Source organism: Lissotriton helveticus, chromosome 1_2 (assembly GCF_964261635.1).
Source record: "Lissotriton helveticus chromosome 1_2, aLisHel1.1, whole genome shotgun sequence".
Lineage (NCBI taxonomy): Eukaryota > Metazoa > Chordata > Amphibia > Caudata > Salamandridae > Lissotriton > Lissotriton helveticus.
The window spans coordinates 185,375,201-185,388,492 of NC_136058.1; the positions used below are offsets into that span (position 1 = coordinate 185,375,201).

General features: G+C 46.0%; 1 protein-coding gene across 1 annotated transcript in view; it reads right to left on the minus strand.

Moving 5' to 3' along the window:
* Positions 1–11,325, minus strand: part of RNF11 (ring finger protein 11) — a 164,565-nt gene extending 153,240 nt beyond the window's left edge. Inside the window, exon 1 of the mRNA XM_078670892.1 lies at positions 10,900–11,325. Within this exon, the coding sequence (XP_078527018.1) occupies positions 10,900–11,022 (123 nt within the window). The 5' untranslated portion in view covers positions 11,023–11,325. The remainder of the gene's footprint in view (positions 1–10,899) is intronic.
* Positions 11,326–13,292: the final 1,967 nt, after the last annotated feature.

Consider the following 13,292-nt stretch of genomic DNA (forward strand, 5'->3'; position numbering starts at 1 on the left):
CATTTCCCCATACAAATTTCTCACTTTTCTTTAGCAACAGTCGAAGAGAAGCCACTTTGGAAGCATAGTTCTTCACAAACTTGCTAAAGTATTCAGTTAACCCCAGAAAAGAATACAATTGGTCCTTATTGGTAGGAGGAGGGGCCTTTGAAATACTTGAAATATGATCAAATTTAGGTTTTATCCCTTCTTTGGAAATCTCATGTCCCAAATAATCTACCTTCTCCTGTCTGAATTTGCACTTGGCAAACTTGAGGGTCAACCCTTTTGATTGTATCCCCCCCAACACAGCTTTGAGGTTCTTATCATGTTCCTGAACATTACTGCCAAAAACCAAGATGTCGTCCTGGAATGCAATAGCCCCATCACATCCATTCAACACCTCCTTCATTAAGCGCTGAAACACTGATGCAGCACTGGCAAGGCCGAACGGCATGCGTAAATAGCGAAACATACCCTCAGGAGTGACAAAAGCTGTAAGATTCCTAGAATTCTCATGCAAGACAACTTGGTGGTATGCACTGGCAAGATCTAAGGTGGAGAATACGCTTGCACCAGAGAGGGTGGAAATGAGCTCATTGATCTTGGGTAGGGGATGCATGTCCGACCATATCTCCTTATTGAGGCTTCGAAGGTCCACACATAAACGAAGCTCGCCATTGGCTTTTAAGGACAAAACGATAGGGGAAACCCAAGGGGAAGACTCAATAGGTTCAATAATATTGGATTTAACTAGATCATCAAGAATCCCTTTCATTTTGCTACGATAGGCTAACGGTACATTCCTCACCCTATGTCTTACAGGTACCGCATTGTCTTTAAGAATGATCTTGTGTTTGAATTGGGCATACTCGCCTAACTTCTCATTGAATACTTTTGGGAATTCCTTCTTGATGCTATCTACAAATTCATTGTCATTCGGGGCTACCATGCAAACTGGCCATGAAATGCTTGCGTCAATATATACAGGGGGTGAGGCATTGGGGTCTAATTTAATGCCCATCTCTTTCTGATGGGGCCAGCCTAAAAGCGATTCCCCTTTGTTAGCAATATATATTTTGGCTTGAGTAAACCTGTCTTTAAATTCAACCTTTGCCCAAAAGAAACCAACTAATCCAATCTTGTGGCCAGAATAGCTGCCCGGTTTGATATCGGGGCAAATGAACTCTCTGTTAGGCCACAATTCTTCGAACACATCTCTCCCAATTATGGAATACCAAGCACAGGAATCTACTAGCATGGAAACCTCTTTACCGTCAATGTAAAATAAAGCAGAAGGGAAACTTTTGCATTCGTCAGAAGATACACAGGAAATGCAGTTGAACTCACTAAATTCTGCGTCAAACTCTTCTTCATCCACAGAAATACAATTAACTTTTTGGGGTGAACGACACATTTTCCCAAAATGACCAGTTTTTTTACATTTTACACAGATCTTATTTAGAGCAGGACAACTTTTAAAATTCCCCACATGCTCAAAACTTCCACATCTGTAACAGATAATAAAAGAGCGTCTATTATTAAACCTATTATCTTTCATGGAACCTTCATTAAACCTGTTATCTCTCGTGAAACCTTCTCTTTTAAAATTGGAAACAACAGGTTTCTTTTGAAATGCTTGACCTCTGACAACGGACACTTCAGGTACAGATTCTTGGATCTTGACGGAAATGCCCTGGCCCTGACCTCTTATTTCGGAAACGAACTTTTCTGACTGTTCAATCCCTTTGGCTATATTGACTACAGCCTTAAGTGAAGTTTCCGTTCCTAACCACAATCTTTCCTGTATCTTCTTGCTCTTAGTCTTCATCATGATCTGGTCCCTGAGCACCTGTTCATAATTAATTGTGTCGAAAGCACAGGAACCAGCCAGAGCACGTAACGCAGAAATATAGTTCTCTATAGTTTCGTTTTCCTTTTGCGCCCTTGAGTAGAATTTAAAACGTTCCATTACTGTGTTCACTTTTTTCCCAAATCTAATGGTAAGTTGCTTGACAGCAATTTCAAAAACATTTGTTTCAGAGTCAGAGTCTTCCAAGGGAGGCAAATCCGATAACTCCTTTAGCCCTTGTCCACCTAAAGACAAGCGTAATAAATCTAATTTCCTTTTTGCCGAACAACCTTCTTCTTCCAACACACTGACATAGGCCAGGAACATAGGATACCACAAGTCCCAATCCATAATAGGATCTCCTGCTACGGGTAGGAAATGTGGTGGAACCATAATGTTCGACATAACTGCTAAAGTCGTGAAACAAACAAAACGAAATAGATAAGTTTCCCTTTTCTTTTCTTCAAATAAAAAAAAAATTAAATTTCACTTTTTTTTTTTTTTGGATAAATATGTATTAATTTCCACTCCACGTTGTGAAAATGTACAATTAAAAATCGTTGTAAACAGTGAAATACAAGTGCCGTTTTCCCAGTAAAATTATGTTTCTTTTTTCCTTTGCTGAACGAGCTCCTCGAACTTTCCCTAACCAAGATGGCCGATCCAAAAAGGAGATGTGAGATGTCACACCCAGCATGCACTGCAAACTGATCCCGACGTCAGTGCAGCAGAGGAGAGGAATGGTGAGCCTCGACGTTCTACTGCGCAGTTGGGAATTCAATGCGCTCAAGTGAGTGGCCTTAAAATCACACGACGTTTTCCCAATGTTCACTTCCCCTGCATTTGTGTACCCTTTACAGGCGGTACATTTTTAAGCAAATCAGCCGCGGGTGCCATCAAATGCACTGATTGTAACCGCCGCCGAGCAGGGATACACAAGATGATTGCGCACGCACTTTAAATTGTAACAACAAGTCAAACACAGCCGCGGGTGCTATCAAGGCACAAGGGTCGTTATTTTATCCTTTTTTTTTTTTTTCCGCCGCTGGCGCTTTCAGTGCGCTTAAATATAAAATCACAGTCTTACTTCTTGCTGGAACCAACGTGAACGCCGTTCCTCTACCAGTCTATGGACTCGTAATCTTCCAGGGTTGCTCCCGTCGTCGCCAGTATGTTATGATACATAGGAGGTCCACACATCAAGTAGTCTTCATAGGATAGATTTATTGTAGGTAGGGAACAGCTTAGACAACCACCAACTGCCCACCAGGACAGTCCAGCACCAACTGACCCAGAACAGCGTAGGAGCATTCCACATTCCAGAAGCTCGCGTGCTGGGACACGCGCAGGCAGCATACAACAGCCACCTAACCCAATACTGAGAGATCTAACACCGCATTAAAAAACAATGGCAAGTAAAAAAAAATACATTCATGGGGATGTGCGTTAATAGTCCAAAGCAATTGTATATTTGAACTGGACAGCTCAAGACTTTCTTACTTTGTTCTAAAGTGTTCTGAAAATGTTTGCGAGTTCCTTCCCAACTAAAAGAAAGCACACCGGGGCCTTTACTGATTTAATAAGATACACCTCAGAACAAAACCAACAGGTACACAATGCAAAGGATGAGAAAAAAAAATCGCGACGACAAGTCAGCAAGAGACTAGAAAAAAAATGATAAAGCAAAAGGAATCGCCCGAAGTAGTTGGAAAGGACATTCCCCACAATCAGCTTAACCACCCACCCTTAGACACTGTTCATTCATAATATCTGAACGATAAGAACAGTCTGACCCATTAAAGGAGTTAATGGGTCATCGAAGCAGGTTACGAATGGCAGCCACTCTTTAAGCAAGTTGGGGAAGACAAGTGCCAAATAATCTTTATATGTACCCTGCTGTGTCCATCAAAATAACGTATAACATGACTATCAGCATGAACTCTGACCCTGCTTGCTTAATACCTTTTCACCAAGCATTAATTACCCTGAAACAAACAACAAATCACCGATGGTCTGACTGTTAACAACAAAATGTGAATAATTCCAGCTTTGTCCGGTAGTAAGCATAGTACACTTAATATTCGGTACACAAAGCAAAGGGATGCATGGATCTGTACTGTGTACAATAAACAATATTGTTTATGATCCCATGGACTCCTGCATCCCAATAGTAATCACTATTACATCACAATCCATGCACAAGAAGAGTGTGTGGATGTGCAAACTCTCAGATCAAGTTGGCAAAAACACATGTGACCTTCTCCAAATGCATGCAAGGGGCTCTATCAATTGTCTTGATAAACTCTCTACAAAGGCCTGTGGAAAAGGGAGGTGAAGGGGACACCATTCCCTACTCCAATAGGTTTTCTGTTTACCCCTTTCCAGTCTTCCGTGGACAAGGTAAGTCTCCCTATAAGAAAGAAAGATATGCTGTGGCACTTTAAACTGTATTTTCGTGGCAAAGCCAGACAGACAGCTACCAAAAGCGTTCACATCCAGTAAGCCGCTTAGTGCAACTGCATTACATCCCAATTAACACTCGCTGTGCCACGGGCATCCCCGGTTTCCCAGTACTCTCTACCTGGGTCACTCGCAGCCAAGACTGCTCATATTATGTCCTCTCCTCATCCTACATAGACTGTATAGTACGTATGCCCCCACCCCTCAGCTCCGAAGAAGATTCCGAGACGGTTATGCTGCACCCACCACTCCCAGGTTCCCTCACAAACAGCACAATGTGCTCTGCTGACTCCCAGAGTCCTACTTTGCTTGCCAACAGCCCGCACCCTGATACAATGCCCGCTACTAGCGCCCGAGGTTCTGCGCCTCTTTCTTGCAGTAATACAAAGAGGCTAGCGCCCTCCGTCGCCATGTTCCGCACCTGCATTATCCACAGACCCGCCAACGTGTTCCCTCCCGAGCTGCGCGCCCGTCTCTGGGCCCGGTCTGGACACAGGTAGCACAACCAAAAGCACTCCTTGACCCTCGGTTCTGTGAGGGCTGTTCAGAGAAGGCTCTAAAGCGAGCCTTAGAGGCACAGATTTGGGGCACAGTTAAATGCTACACCGCAGAGTTAACACGCTACTTTGTATTCTAGGTCAGTAGTTTACATGGAAAAAAAGCTTGGTGTGACAAGTGGGCGGGGCTACAGTGAGATATAATACATAACTTCTGTACCAGTTGCAGCACATATCACAAAACATGAGAAATGACTTATGTCAACAAAACAGATTACCTCATTAGACAAAATGAAAGCCAAACAGGATGATATGTTAACATTTCCTTGTTTTGTAATATTTGCTGCTTCTTAATGCCATCCTGACATTCGTTGTTGTTTGGCACAATTCTATAAATTTTCAAGCGTGCACACACACACACAGAAAAACAAGCACACATGTACACAAAAGCGTTCTACACAGTCCCCTTAAAATATCTCCCGAGTGTTCGGATTCTCTCCCCCTTTCTCTCACAGACGAACAGGCACACGCAAGCAGGCAAGCACACAGCCATATGCAAACACTCACACAAAGTCTCGGGTGAGATTAAAGCCATTTTAAACTCCTTACCTCCCATTGCTTTTTTTAATAGTCGCTGTCAGCCTGCTGCCTCCTTCCTGTGTGTGCACAAATCCACACAATAGTGTGATTTTGATTAACAGCAAAGGGCCTAAATGGGGCCTCCACTGTCAAACACGGTGTGATGGTGAACACAGGGACATCATGCAAAAAAGCCCACGCTGAATAGTTCAGCCTCAGCTCAGCTCAGGAATACAGTGGGCCTTGGCTGTCAGATAGGTTCTAACGCGGACAGCCTAGTGCTCACCAGCACTTGCAGCCAATCCACCTACCTTTCATGAGTACTGGTACTCTCCTCACAGTAGAGAAGAGAAGTGCAGTACTTATAGTGACTGACTTCTTTACATTCCTTCCTCCCCCTTCCTTCTATGTTCACCTTGTCTTTCCCACAACCAAATACATCACAAGTTGCATGGGAGCTCATTCCTGGAGCGCTGCAGGTGCCTTGAGGGCACAGCTAACTTCACACTGAACCCATTACCCAGGCCAGTAGCTGTTACCTTGTAAAGGGAAGCAGCTAATATGCTGAACAAAAAAATGAAAAGAAAACTGACCGAGGTGGAGACCGTCTTGTGCTGCCTCTCACTTTACTGACCCTAAATGGGACTGGATTAGTGACTGGAGGCCCCAACTCATTTCACGCACCTGAGGGAGGGATGGGGGTAGGGGGCTAAAGCACTTTCATCCGAATGGTCGCGGCACACCTGATTGACGGTGCCGGGGCTGTCTAGAGACCCTGCCCTGTTCATCACAGTGTGACAAGTGCCCACTCAAACCCCTGCGGTTTGGGAACAATGAAATGGGCGCTGCTGGAATCTTCAGCAGCAACTCTGCAAACGGGCGGCTACTTCCCAGCTCATTATAGCTGCAAGGAAGCCCTGCCCTGCGCTGGAGGAGATGCCTAACCTGAGCTTGCCGTCGATCAGGGTACCGGTACTCTCCCCGTCTACAGAGAAGTGCTGGTACTGACGGCCCAAAAATTCGGAAGTGCCGGTACTCAGTACCGGTGAGTACCGGCCCATTTAAAAGCACTGCTCTAGGTCAGCCCATTTCAAAACTCACACCGCACTATCACATTAATGCAGTGTATTTGAAGAGGCTGGTCTGTTGGCCACACTGAAGGCTACAAAGTCTGTTGAAAAGTTTGCCAGTCTGTGAAGCTGAGGGAAGGGGTGTTCAGAGTGGCACACGAGAAGGCTTATTGCAATAATACAATCTGCTCATAACTAGTGTGTCCCGAGAGAAGTGGGATTAGGGGTGTGGGGCAGGACACATCTTTCCGATACTGAGAAGACGGAACCTAGCTAGTTTGCTGTCAAAGATATGAAAAATCATCAACGCAACCTAGAATCAAATAATGTATTTAATAAAGTTTTATATAGCGCAAACTTGACCCAAGAGGGTATCAGAGCGCTTTACATTTAGGATTGTTGTGTTAAAAGTTATATCAGTTACAAGACCATAGTAAGGTCCAGTACATATCAACAAAGTTGCAAGAATTAGTAGGAGGGAGTGGAGGAAGGAGTAATAGCGGGGAGATGAGGAGGAACTGTGCCCAAGGTCCAGCTGGGTAGGTGACGGTCAAGGGGGAAACCTAGGCCAATCTCCTCATTACCTGTCTAGCAGGTCCGCCGGGCGTCAGCCATGTTGCTCAAGTCTCAACGTTCAGGAAAACCAGTTTTGAGGTTATTTGATTTGAGGAGTTTATATAGCGCTGGCTAGACCCGGAGGTATCAGAGCGCTTCACCAGAGGATTGTTGGATTACAAGACTAGAAATGGAGCAATGTCTACTTTGGAAACGTTAAGCATGAGCGGTGCAGAGCCACACAGTGCTGGTTGGTGGTTCCGACATTGCAGTTCTGCGTGAGCAGTGAGTGACAGAGATTAAATGTGTGTGTCTGCACAGAAGTGGTGTTGAGAAACCAAAGGAGGAGGAACAACTGACACGAGGGAGATAAGGAATGAGCAAAGCATGAGGCCCAAAAGAGAACCTTGGCAACGCCCCCAAGAGAAGGGTGAACGAGGCCCGACTAGACCAAGCTCTAGGACATCGAGGGCTCCAGGTGTACATGGAAAGTACATCCCCAGAAATACCAGCGATGAGAGTGAACTCGGCGGGGCATGAGCGTGACCCACCCACAGGTCCACGAGGATGCACGAAAGACTGATGTGCGTGAAGTCGGCAAGGTCTGAGGGTGACCCACATCCCCACGAGGATACATGAAAGACGGGTGTGAGTGAACTCGGCAGGGTCTGAGCGTGGCCCACCCACAGGTCCACGAGGATACACGAAAGATTGATGCGAGCGACTTTGGCGGGGCAGAGCATGACCCACAGGCCCACGAGGATACACGAAAGACGGATGCGAGTGAATTCGGTGGGGTCTGAGCACGGCCCACCCACAGGTCCACGAGGACACACGAAAGACGGGTGCGAGCGAATTCGGCAGGGCTGAGCGTGACTCACAGGTCCATGAGGATAGGATATACGAAAGACTGTTGTGAGTGAACTTGCTGGGTCTGAGCGTGACCCACAGGTCCACAAGGATACACAAAAGACGGATGCGAGTGAACTCAGCGGGGCAGAGCATAACCCACAAGTCCAAGAAATGTATGCGAGTGAACTCGGCGAGGCCGAGTGTGACCCACAGGTCCACAAAAGATGGATGCGAGTCAAATCGGCGGGGCTGAGCGTGACCCACAGGTCCACAAAAGATGGATGCGAGTGGACTCAGCGGGGCTGAGCGTGACCCACAGGTCCATGAGGTTACACAACAGACAGATGCGAGTGAACTCAGGGGGGTCTGAGAGTGGTCCACCCACAGGTCCATAAGGATACACAAAAGAGACTACTGGCAAGCGGTGGTGACGAAGGGAGTCAAGTAGTTATGGAAAGGAAGGCAGAAACTGTAGATGACCTGGAGTTTTTTTTGTTTTTAGAATAAAAGCAGTAAGGTGCAGGATTAATCTCACAGAGAAGAGGCCTAATGGCTTTTGTTTTTAAAACGGCTACGAAGACACCAGTGGACACTTACTGAAGGAGATGCCAAGTAGCCTAGCTTGAGAGTCGGAACGCTGGAGGATAGAGACAAGGCTTTCGCAATATACAAAGGCTTAGAAATGTGCACAGGAGGCATTAGCAGTCGTTAGGTAAGAGTATGCTTGTTCCAAGAATGGCGCATGGAATGACGCTTTTAGAATGACAGCTGTTTGCGTAAGTATAATGAGCAGCTGACCAGCAGTGGCGGGGAGTTGCAGAAGGCCCACAGCTGACTAGGGCTCCCACCACACCATAAACCAGCTATTCTCATTCAGAGCAGGTGATCAAAGACTGCATATAGTCATTTTGTCTCAACCTTCCCAGCGTAAGCCAAGTCCAGGGCTAACTAAATTAGCTATGCTGGGGTATGAAGGTAGCAAGACACAGAACTGTGATACTATTAAGAGATACATAACTAGTAATAAATGATTATGGTCAATAGATGAACGTAAGGATTCCTACCCACGGGCCCTGTATAACGTTATATCACCCCCTGTTTTTAACGTGTAAAATCTCCAGACTGAACCCAATATTTATCAATACTGACCAGACTTGGCTAGGATTTATTTATAATCAACACCAAGTGCGGTGCAGTGCCCCTTTACCACCTCACCCTCCGGCACTTAATGCCCAGTGTGTTATATTGCCTGGAAATAATCTACAAGCCAACCATGTAGTATTTATGCCCCCTTACCAAAGTCTATATAGTGGTATATGCCTCACCCCGAAAATGTATGAGCATAAGCTATCCGTTCTTATCCCATTACAAGCCCTGCAGCTGTGTATGGCAGAGTATCGTCTCATCAGGCTCTCTGCTCGGTCTATAATGTTACACTACTGTCAGATTCTACACCTGATCATTACTGTGTTACAGTTCAATTTCCACTAGGTCTCTACCGCAACGTTCCTCCCCATACTATGAGCCTAACCTCTAGTGGCATATCCTCTTAGAAAACGCATGTGGTCTACTTAGAAAACGCATGTGGTCTACTCAGTGGTTTTTAATCTATGGCCCAGGATCCCCCAGGGGTTATGCGACTGCTTGGAAAATTAAATATTAGCACATTAATAAAGTGTATTTAAAAAACAATAAGCAAAATATAAATTGAAAATTACTAGCACATTCTTTAAATGTGAAGGAATTTGAAATTGGAGACTAAAAATTAAGTTAGTATCCTCAGATTGACTAATGGGAACAGTGCTAGTGCAATGGACAATGAGTGGTTTCAATTGAATTTAGACAAACTCAAACCTCCCACTAAAAATTATGAATTTTTATATTTGTGAATTAAATACAACATGTAATCATTTGTTTGATGACCGCTTGTTTAATTTTCTGAGTACTGTTTTGCAGGTCAAATCATCGGGGGGGGGGGGGGGGGAGGGGGACAAAGGCTGGAGTACCTGACTCAGTAGAGGTGCTCCGGTTCCATAAAGATTAAGTGGGGGTCGACGTAAGTTAAAAGGTTACGAATCATTGGTCTAAAGACTTAATATCACCCTGCACCCACGTGCTCCAAGACTGTCAGACTACATAGATCATCGCCCCGTTTCCTAATTTGCATATTGTAATTGCCATTTCCTATCAGGACTAGTTAAGGCTGGTACAAGCAACCGTCATAGCTGAATTTGTGAAGCGCTCTGACACCTTCGGGTAAAGTCCGCGCTATATAAAAATGCACAAATAAATAAATAAATAAATTTCTTCTGGGTTCTATACCCGGAACCTTAACTATTTTGCCCTGTTCCCGTGCCTATACCTGGTATATACAGTGTTGTCCCTCCTCAATCCGTACTATCTCACAAGTTCTCTCTTGAACGCGCAATGGGAGGTAGGACTTCTTACGAAAGACTGTTTATTCCGGTTGTATTGTACTTGCTGTTTCTCCAGACACTGTCTGGTGTCGTAGGCGGAACTGCCATCTCCCTTTCCAGCCCCTCCCCCTATGTTGGTATGCACGGTTTACCCTGTACAGTTCTTGTTCTCGCTCTTCCGAGTCTCGTCCAGCCGCATAGCTTATCGCTCCCAGGGGCTCGCCTGGACAGGGGTGCTTTCCTCCCACAGGTGCCGCCCCTGGTCGGTACTGGCCGTTATTTACAAGCATGAGCTAGTACCAAAATTTGGAAAATCACCTACAGCCGGTAATTTCCCATTGTCAGTAGATACTTAAAACATTAATTGTAAGAAAAAAAGCACCTTAAAATGTTCCAGAGCAGCCTTAATGACCCCGGACTGTTAATGGAAGTGAACACAAACATAAACCCGTGTTAAATAAAAAAAATAAACGATTTTGTTTAAAATGATATTTAAGTGAATTAACCGGGCCTTCGCAAAAGCTTAAAACGTAAACAAATGGCCGGTGTTTTTATCTGGGAAATTGGCACCCCTACGACCCTGTGTTCCCCAAGCTCTACGCCTAGTCTTTGCATTCAACGTCCCATGAGCTATGTACCTGGTACGGCGGCGGCGGCTCCTGGTCCAGGTCATTCCCCTCCCCGTAGCTCGCCCGGTCGGACTGAGATTCGTGCAGAAGGGAGATGTCATCGGAGGTGGGGGATTTCAGACAATTGCCCATACTGAGCCCGGGACGCCTGGTCACTGCTGCTTACTGGCACTGCGGAGGAGTGCGAGCAAGCCTCCGTGCTGCTGCCCCATGTTGAACAGGAGGCCCGGCTGCCCAACACTTCACTACTTTCCGCTCCGCAGCGATCTTCACGCACTGCCCGCCTGCGAGGGCGACTGCAGAGGACGCGGCCAAACCACGGAGTGCGGCATCCAGGCGACTCCCTCCCAGCCGCCGCCGGGGTCGGACCAGACTGCACACAGGCGGGGTACCAGCCGCACGATGATGTGGTACAAAAGTGGCACAGTCCTTCTTCTGTGTTTACACTTCGGATGCATTCACTCGGAGACAAAACATTTGTGTCTGCGCGCCGCTTCTCCTTACAGGCGAACGAGGCGGCCATATTTAAAGGGAGCCTCCGTCTCACTCTAGTAAGATCAATATATAACAGCGGAATAACTTTTAAAGCAATCCTGCTTGTGCCAAACGTGTTTCCTCTCTCATTTTATAACGTCCCTTTTTACTAAATATGTGCGTCGTTAACTAATTTACTGTCTTGGCTGTAAGTAACGCAAAGCACGCGGCAGCTGAGGAATAAACTTGTCTAATGCTGTGCTTATACGTGGCGAAATGGAATGCGCCCCTTTTAAGAAGGAAGGAATGCTAGACAAACTAATATTTATTTATTAATTAATATTTTGTTCAATATTATTTAATTTTGTGTTTACTTTAAGAATGTCAAAATACATATCAACATTATAAATTACATAGACTTCAAAACACCTAAAACAGTATCATACAATCGAAGAAAGAAGCACAGTTAGGTTAGGGAGCAGGCTCGGCTCCAGGAATTTTTATTTGGGTGGGCCAAGGGTGCATTTGGGTGGGCCACTGCGGGCTCAATTTGTCACATATATGTCCGGGCAGGCCTGCTTCGGGTCCTCCTTTATATCTTATTAGTCTTACAAGGCCCAGTAAAATGCACTCTTTTCCAAATCTCTTTCTAAATATTATCACTCTCAAAAAGTGTTTTTTCCATGTAATGTTCCTTTGATGGGAAGAGGAGGTTTCTTAGGTGGGAATATGAGGCAAGTGACACTTCACAGGCTCCCTCTGTGCAAGCCTTCAGAGAGAATCTGAAGGAGCTGGGATTCTTATATAGATTTTTCCCTTATCAATTCTCCAGAATCCCCAGACAGGTCAACTGGACTTTTTTGTCTGCTAAGAAGTGTAGAGGGGAGTTTTCCAAACTCATAATTAACACAGCTTTGTAAATCAGCAATCAAATCCAAATTAAAGAACCACTGACCACGAACTGAAGTTTAAGAATTTATTACAAAGCCAAAAATAATTGGACATACAGACACCTCAGCAAGAGGTCCAACAGGTAAAAGGGCACTAATACAAAGTGAGCTGAGACGGGAGCCCGAGGAGACACATCCAAGCTGCCGCCCGACAGGAAGGAGGAGGAGAGGAGGAGACGACGGTGGGTCGTTGCACTGGCCGGAGCAAGTCAGGGCGGCGTCCCAGCTGTTCAGCTGCTCGCTGCTTGGAACGAGCAGCCTGTAATTGATTGCAACACAGCGTGAGAAGGTGCTTGACTGTTTGGCTGCCGGCCGGCGTACTGAGACAATCTCGAGGCTCCAGTGGAGGATCACGGCATATTCAGCGCGAACTCTGTGTGAATGATGAAAAAACGCTGCCGGTAAGCTGAAGGACTGCTGCTTGGTGATGTAAACCTTCCTCTACGCTGTGCCGCCATTACCTAATTAGGGGTCTACAGTGCCCACAGTCCCTCTGCAAAAGCACCAGGAGACGCTTTACAAACACCTGTGTGCTTCCGCAGCGCGGGATGCTGTGAAGCAACTGCTGCCTGCCACCCGACCAACCTGCCTTGAAGAACAGTCCCTGGGGGGCTGCAACGAGAAACCTTCCCCCCACGCTGTGCCGCCATTACCTAATTAGGGGACTACCGTGCCCACAGTCCCTCAGTGATGCCTCCCATCGCGCCACTGCAAAAGTGCCAGGAGACGCTTTAAAAACACCTGTGTGCTCCCGCAGCGCGGGTGTGCCTGGGCAAAGAACAGGCCCGTCCTTGCCCGTCATCACCCGGAAAAGGCAGGGCTTGACCACCCCCTTTTAAGTTTGGATTCTTGGGACCTGTCCCCTCTTGCGGAACTTAAGGTACTGTGAATTTTATCAAAACCCCTTGTAATCTTGATTCCTGTCGTATTTGAAATGTTGTATTTTTGTGATGGCCCCACTGACCCCCCTTCTTCGTG